We start from the raw sequence: 7,864 nt of genomic DNA, 5'->3' as shown, positions 1-7,864 counted from the left end.
TGCTGCCCCTGGGAAGCTAGTGAGGACGGAAGGACAGGGGATCTCTGCAAAGGACAGAATACTTCCTTGCCTGCACCTCCCCCACATCCCACGCTGGATGAGACCAGGCCCAGTGGAGTCAGGGTCTTGGCTCAAAGCCCAACTCCGTTGGCGTGGCTCCAAGCCAGACACTTGGTCATTCTGTGCCTCATTCTCCCCTTCTGTGAAACAGGGATAACCAAAGACCCTACCTCATAGAATTCTTGTGAGGGTTAAAAATCCCTGTATAAAGCCCTTGGAAAAGTACCTGGTACACCGTGGGTGCTCGCAAAAGGTGAGTTAATTTTATACTAGCATATGGTAGCTGCTCTGTATTTCCCAAATGAGTATTTGTTATTAAAGTCAACCTAAAGGCGAATCAAGGAGTGTGAAATTATAGAATGGGAGCTGGGAGCAAGATTCCCCCAACCCTTTGAAAGGATGGGAGAAAGTCAGGCAATTCCCAAAGATGGTCAAGGACATGTGGAGTCAGTGCCAGAGGTTGGGCCCAGACCCCACAGCTTATTAAATGAATGGATCTGGCCAGGCCCAGTGGACATGTCAGGGGTCTCCTGAGCACAGGAAACTCCTCATTTCTTTAATATGGACCCACACCTTTTGGCCCAGCCCTGACCTAGGACCTCCTCTGAGTTCAGATGGCCAACTTTTCCCCGCATGCCTGTTTATCCCATCTTCAGAGGCTCAGGCTCCTCTCCAGGGACCCTGGGAAGTCCTCTGTAGTGGGAGAAGAGCTGGGTCCTCTGGAGGCTTCCCTGAGTCCATCGGGGGAGGAGCAGAGTCGGGGGACCCCCGGGAAGCACCACATTCACCAGAGTCCTCTTTCCTCATCGGCGAGTCTCTCCCATCCAGCTCGGTTACTGCCACCGCTCCGTGGACTCCAGGAAAGCCAGGCTGGAAAAGCATGGAAGGTTGAGTCTCAAGATGATGATGGAAGGAAAGAGTGAGAGAGGAACGGGTACATGATGGGGCGGTAAGGGCTCTATACGAACGGGACAGAGTTCTGGAGCAGAGTCCAAAAGTCTCCTTTCCTTACCCCACTAATTTTACACAAACAGGGCAGGTTACGTAATTTGTGGGCCCATTGAAAAAAATGAATGTACAGGGCCCCTCGTTCAAAAATTAAAAATTTTGAGACGAGAGACAGCAGATCATTAAAGCAAGTACAGGGCTTTTCGGAACATGGGACCTCATGGGCCCACACAGCTTACCACGGTGAAGCCGGGCCTGAACACAGTGCTCTGAGTGTTTTTCCACTCGCGTGTGTTTTTCCAGGGAAAGCACCCTCAGCTGTCAAAGTCATGGTCCAGAAAAGTTAAGAATCAGTGTAACTGAGGTTAAGCGAGGGCCCTTGCTTCTCACCCCACACAGGCAGGGGCTCCACGCTGTGACCCACAGGGAGCAGAGGTTGGGAGCACGTTGCATCGGCAGACTTGGAATAGATCAGGCTGGGGTGGCCGTGGGGACAGAGGGAAGTGGGCACATGAGGGATAGAGTTGAGGACTTGCTGATGGACTGGATGTGGGCTGGGAGGGAAAAAAGGCATGAAGACTGAGTCCTGCATTTGTGGCTCAAGCAGTGAGACCGATCAACGGCGGAGCTATTCATGGAGACGGGGAGAAGCTGGCGGAAGACCAGGGGCGCTGTTTTGCTTTGTTGGGTACCCAAGGGAATCGAGACTCCCCTTCCAGCCGTGAAAAGGTGTCGAAGAGATAACAGAGCTGAGAAGGACGATTAGAGCATCGGGGTCATTGGCACAGGGCTGACATTCCACTCCTCTGGAGTGGCTGAGGCCTCTCCAGGTGTTCAGTGGGTGCCAGGGCCCCGTTACTCCGGGCAAATTACTTACTGCTCTGCCACTCGGGGTTCTCGTTTGCAAAGTGGAGGTAAGAATGATACCCTCTGAGATCTCATAGACGAGCTTGTGAAAGGGAAGTGCTCGGCACAGGCCCTGGTGCCTTGTAAGTGTCCAGTGACTATCAGCGAGCTGCCTCACTGGATCATGTCATTCCTCCTCCAAAGGGCTGTGTGTCAGGAGTGCTGGGAGGGCATCAGGCATCGGGCAGGTCAGGAGGTGGTAAAGCTATGGCAGAAGACAATCTAAAGCAGAGGAAGGGCGACGTTTGAGCTCAACCTCAGAGGTGAGGGAGTGGGCCGAGTGGGTGTGGGGGAGAAGAATTCCAGGCAGAGGGAGCCGCAAGGGCAAAGACCCTCCGTAAGGAGAGCGGTGGGGGGTGAGGTCACGGAGGTGAAGGGTAGGGAGGCTTTGTGAAGGCACTCTTCATGGCAGAGAAGGCTGATCCTCCGACATGGTGAAAACATGTCTCCAAAAAAATGAAGCAGAGGGTTCCCCAACGTGACACAGACAAGCAGCTCTTGTCCCATGGTGGAGGGAGTGGGTATCGAACATGGCAGCCGCCCAGGCATTGGGTAGGACCTGAGGCTCCCCGTTCCCGCCCCCCCCCCAACTCCCAGAAGGGTCTCACCTGGCTGAACAGAAGGCTCACAGGCAGGGCTTCTCCTCCTTTTAGCTATGGAGTGTCCCCTCCCAGCAAAACTGGGCTGGGACTTTGCTCCAGGGCTCCCAGTCAAAGCATACATCTGAGTCATTTTCCTCTGAATCTGTGGAGGTACAAGATAAGGCATCTTGGGTGGTCACATCCTGTCTCCTACCCCTGACCTCAAGGGAGCCCCCTGCCAAGCCTGGGCATCCCTGGTAGCCTTGTCTGAGACCAAGGGGCCAAGGCAGAATCATGACATATGGGACAGCCCTGATATCTCAGGAAGACCTGAGGACCTTCAAGGTGACCGGGACCAACAAAGGTTGTCCTAGGACTCAGAAAGTGGCCACACCCACCTACTAAATAGGGACAGGCCCTAGAGGCAAACAAACAACCTATTTGTATTCGGTATGGTCCAAGAGCAGGCACTGGGGAGACACAAATCCAGCGACTGGACCATCCATCCATTCGTCCACCGGTCCACTTCCTAACAAGTGTCTGAGCATGTATGTGCAACATTTCCCTGCAGCACTGCTTTGTGGCGAAGCACGCACAAGCAATAAAATACGCTGGAAACTCCGTGCATGTGTGTATGTGTGTGTGTGTGTGTCCATCACGAGGGGTCTGGGTGACGGAGGGCGGCACAGTCGCACTGCACAAAGAGCCACCCCTCCGTCCAGTTCCATGTCAGAAACTGTTAAAACAACCACGAGACCTGTAGCTTTCGACTTGCAGGATGTCCATGAGGCATCACAAGCAAGTTTCAGAGACGTGTTTGGGTGAGGATCTCCTCCCCTTTTTACTGAAAAACAAGTAACAATCTGCCCATGCTTTTTTGGAAAACCTGCATGTGTTGTTAGATAGGTGTGTGAGCTTGCCGCCGTGACTTATCTGGGGAAGTCGAGGTGGGGGAGGAGGGAGAAGGGAGAGGGGATCCTCCTCCTTACTATACTTCTAAGGAGTCTCACTGATGGCAGAGAAGTAATGAAGACTGAAGAGAGCCCTCCGCTTGCAGACCAAGAGCAGGAGACAGGAGAGGCGGGCTTCATTTCCTCATCTGTGGAATGGGCACATTACAGCCCTATGAGGAGGGAGTGGTGAGGATTTACAAACCAGTGTGAGGGCTTGAAGGGTCTGCTCTTCACTACAGGTCCTGATTGTTTCTTGAACACACGCTAAGTGCTAAGTATTGCACGTGCATTTTCTCATTTAATCCTGTCGACAACGTCTTGAAGGAATTACCAGTGTTAGTTGCAATTTGTCAGTGAGGAAGGCTCAGGGAGGCGGAACGTCCAGGCTCTCAGCCAGGAAGCAGTGGGGCTGGACTTCATCGACCTCTCAGCACCAGGGCCCTGCGGTTCCATGTTCCATCGGCTGCACCAGTTTGAAGTCAGGGGATTCAAAGGGAGCTTTGCATTTAACCCCTTACTCCCAAGATCACCCCGAGGTGGGCGGGACAGGCATGTTTCAGCCCTAAATCCATTTCTTCGGAGGTTTCTCTTCTTCTTGCTGCAAATTCCTTTCCAATCACAAAAGAAATGTCCTCAGAGGAGCACCTTCCCCTTGAAGGGCACACGGGGCTGCATACTCTCTCCTGTCATGGTCTGGAATTAGTTGTCCCCACTGGCCAGCTTCTCCAGGGCTCAGCTGCCCATGACTTTTCTTGCCTCGGTGTCAAGCTTGCTGGGCAGCTCCCTTCTCCTCCCCTTGCTCCATCATCTACTTGAGAAAGTGTGTCCTCCTGGGCCCCATGGCACTCCCTGCCCAAACCGGCCGCCTTCTGGGACCTGGAATGGTCCTGCTGAGCAGGGGGGTCAGAGCTAGTCCTGCCCGCTTTTCACACCTGATTCCAGGCCAAACTGATGCCAATGAGATCAACAGCAGAACAGAAAACTGCCAGCCCAGGTGTCCCTGAGAAGCAGCTCCCCTAAACCCCGGCAGGCCCAGACCCTGGCACAAGGACATGACCAGGGCAACAATACTAAGAGTTCTGAGCAGATGGGCCCCTGAGAGGAGACTGCTTATCTCGCTTTAAGGACAGTTTCTGGTCATTGCAAATTACCAAATGCCTTTTTGCAAAGGGCCGTGTGAGATGCGGGAGGAAGTTTGAGACAAGGTCATGACAGGGCAGCTGCAGATGGTTTTAGAGGAGAGCATTCAAGGAGCTGCTGGAGATTGGTGCCTTAGACCTTAGGGGAGGTGCTCCTGGCTTCTGGGGAAGCCATCCAAAGACACGCCTATGCTTCCTCCCACCTCGTCTACATCGTCACTGAAATGGATAATTTCTCAGCTTATAAGCACCTACTATGTGCCACATGTGTACATGTCCTCGATGCCCTGCCCTTCACACACATCTCTCCACAGCTCCAAAGGGTAGGGACCGATATCTCTCCATCCTGTAGATGAGAAACCCGAGGCTCAGAGAGGACTTGCCCAAAGTCACAGAGCTGCTGGGAGGCAGAGCCAGGAGGGTACACCAGATAACCGGCACTCTCAAGTACTTCATGGGCGTGTGACCTGGGAACGTGGCCCCTCTGCCCGAGCCTCAGTTTCCTCAGTTGTGCCATAAGGATTACTTTGCAGGTTATTCTGAGGATTAAGTGAGATGAGGCACATCAGTGTTTAGCACAGCCTTTAGTACGGTGTGCAAGAAAGGTTAGCAGTTATTCCGAACGATGAAGGGCCAAGGCTCAAATGTGGGCCCCGTCCTAGACTCCAGAGAGACGGCTTTTGCAGCCACTGCACAGACACGTGCTCTGTCCACCACCAGCCACCAGCCCAAAGCCTGAGTTGCGCCCCTCAGGGAAGGCGGCAGCCCACCCCAGGAATATGAGAATGTACTTTAAACGTTTTCCAGAAGCTCTCGCCAGGAACTCCCAGTAATGACACCATCAGCAGCCCCCACAGTGGAGAACCTGGGGCAGCTCTGGGGATGGCCCGCTCACCCTGTCTCAGTGCCATCGGACCAGAGCTGGCGGTGTGTCAGCACCCTCCCTGCCTCGCTGACCAAAGGTCTTGGAACTGTGGAGCAGGAGGTGGGAGGTCAAACGGTCCCCAGAAAGAGGCTCCGTGGTAAGGGGAGCGCCCAGGGAAATAGGACACCTGCAGAGCTGAAGACCATCCCTGCCACTGGCCCCAAGCTTCCCTCCTGGCCAGCCCCATCCTGCCGCCTGTAGCTCTGGGGGGCACGCCGAGTTCAGGACAAGCGTCCGTCAGCCTCCATGATCTTGTGACCCCGAGAACCCAGCTGCCTCCCTGATGCATAGTCCAGGCAGAAAGCAGTGTGAGGGGTCTCTTGGCATCTGATAAATGCCTGGCGCTGCCATATCCCATCGCGTATGTTATTTACTGCACGGAAGCACTGGGAGGGGCTGAAGTCCACCACATGCCTTGTTCCCCCTGCCTTGTGCCCTGGCTAGTCACAGCAAAGGGCCCCCTTTTTTTTTTTTTTAAAGATTCATTTATTTGACAGATAGAAATCACAAGTAGGCAGAGAGGTAGGCAGAGAGAGAGAGAGGAGGAAGCAGGCTCCCCGCTAAGCAGAGAGCCCGATGTGGGGCTCGATCCCAGGACCCCGGGATCATGACCCGAGCCGAAGGCAGAGGCTTTAACCCGCTGAGCCACCCAGGTGCCCCGCAAAGGGCCCCTTTTACTAATTCATCTGGGGGCAGGAGCCACCTCTTTCTGATCTGTGCCAAAGACCTTCTGTGCTAGCAGTGGCTGTGAGGGGACACCAGTGCGCACGTGTGCGCACGCGCGCGCGCGCACACACACACACGCTTCCCAAACTCAGGGGCTCACCCTTGGCCTCTAAACTACTCAATGAATCCTTTGCTCCTACAGGCGACTGCTTGTCTCAGCCAGCGGTTAAAGCGCATGAAGGACTCTTCTCTCTGCGGTTGCTTCAGGACCCGCCTGCCCAGCTTCGGGACCCCCGCTCAGCTCCAGGATTAGGGCCCGGCCCAGGCAGCTCACCTTGGCTCAGTAAGATGCGGAGCCAGACGATCAGCAGGACCAACAGCAAGCTCACGGGCAGGCAGAGCCAGAACACCAGAAAAGAAAACGTGAGGTCGTTCACCAGCGGCACCAGAGGGTACTTCATGGTGTGTGGCTAAGCCAGGCCTGCCTGGGCTGGGCTGGCAGGGCTGCCCTGGGGACACAGTGGGCCGGCCCACACTCTGCTCTCAGCTCATTTGTGACTGAGCGGATGACCTAACAAGGAAGTCAGTGTCTTTCAGGCGAAGGGAGAGCTGTTTGGGACAAGCGAGTGGGAACTACTGGCAGTGAGACAGTTTGGCCAGGAACAGAAGGCCCAGGCTTCCAGGCAGGCAGGTCTGGGTTGGAATCCCTGCTAAGATGCTATGGGTTCATAGGACACCTCCTGGGATCCTCTTGTAAGATGGAAAGAATTCTTACTTCAGCAAGCTGCTAGAAGAAGAAATGATGGGATAAACACCAGCCCCAGGTGGCTATTCAAGTATCTGAGGTCACTGGTTCCTTCAGGAGCCCGCCAGATCCCAGGGCCTGTCCTTCTGGCTACAGGTGCCCACATCTTCACTTGGTGGCACTGGGAGGGGGGGATGCGGCGATCTGGATGGAGTTTGGTGCATCGAAGCAGGCAGCTGTCGCAGCTTCAGGCAGTAACTGCTGTGTGGGAAAGGGAGGCCTGGTACTGGCACACCTCCTCTCCTAAGAGAGCCCCCCAAATCTGCATTTTTATGCAAAAATCTTCCAATTTAAAAATGTTGCATCAAGCACCGAAACACTGTTGGCTCAAGAAAACAAATCTGCTGGGCCAGCCTGGGTCACTGGGCTGCCATTTATAAACTTTCTAACACACAGGAAGCCCTTAATAAATGACTATTTACTCTGGAAACTTCAGCATCGAGTTTTCAGTGAGGGGCTTCTAAGTAGTCAGCCTTGTTCCTTTGTCTCCCAAGTAGGGAGAATACTCTCAAATGCCATCTTCCCTTCCCACCTCACCTGTCATTCGTTCATTCATGTAGCAGCACACCTCCATGTGCCAGGCCCTGTGTCGGGAAGGAGGACCTCCAGGGCCCAGCCATCCCAGAGCTGGAGGGAGACGCTGGCCAGACGGGGAGCCTGACAGGTGCGGGGAGTTCACAGGTGGAACGGCTGCTGCTTGTGGAACGGAGTGAGGCAGAAGCACTCAGTCCCCACAAGGGTCCTGGGCCAGCTACCTCCGTCACTACCGGCAAGTGTCTGTGAAACACACCAGTTCCTACACTTTCCCCTGCTCTACTCAGAAACTCTAGGTGAGACTCAATGAGCAACCAGTCTGATCCAGCCCCGTTTCCAGCGCCACA

General features: G+C 54.5%; 1 protein-coding gene across 1 annotated transcript; it reads right to left on the bottom strand.

The window, feature by feature from the left end:
* Positions 1-643: 643 nt before the first annotated feature.
* Positions 644-6,642, bottom strand: ADIG (adipogenin). Its single transcript, XM_045981579.1, has 3 exons — positions 6,513-6,642; positions 2,523-2,658; positions 644-930 (listed from the first exon to the last, which is right to left on the bottom strand). Exons 1-2 carry the CDS (start codon positions 6,637-6,639, stop codon positions 2,564-2,566), a joined length of 222 nt encoding a protein of 73 aa, XP_045837535.1. The 5' UTR covers positions 6,640-6,642; the 3' UTR covers positions 644-930; positions 2,523-2,563.
* Positions 6,643-7,864: the final 1,222 nt, after the last annotated feature.

This window comes from Meles meles, chromosome 16 (assembly GCF_922984935.1).
Source record: "Meles meles chromosome 16, mMelMel3.1 paternal haplotype, whole genome shotgun sequence".
NCBI lineage: Eukaryota > Metazoa > Chordata > Mammalia > Carnivora > Mustelidae > Meles > Meles meles.
The sequence above is the reverse complement of the archived record's forward strand: the minus strand, read 5'-3'. Positions and strand labels throughout refer to the sequence as shown.

Bases quoted from the DNA above. Each gene is read 5' to 3' on its own strand.
- ADIG (XM_045981579.1), bottom strand. From the start codon at position 6,639: ATGAAGTACCCTCTGGTGCCGCTGGTGAACGACCTCACGTTTTCTTTT. The intron at 2,659-6,512 runs GTGAGCTGCCTG...GTACCTCCACAG, and splicing joins CCGCATCTTACTGAGCCAAG to ATTCAGAGGAAAATGACTCA.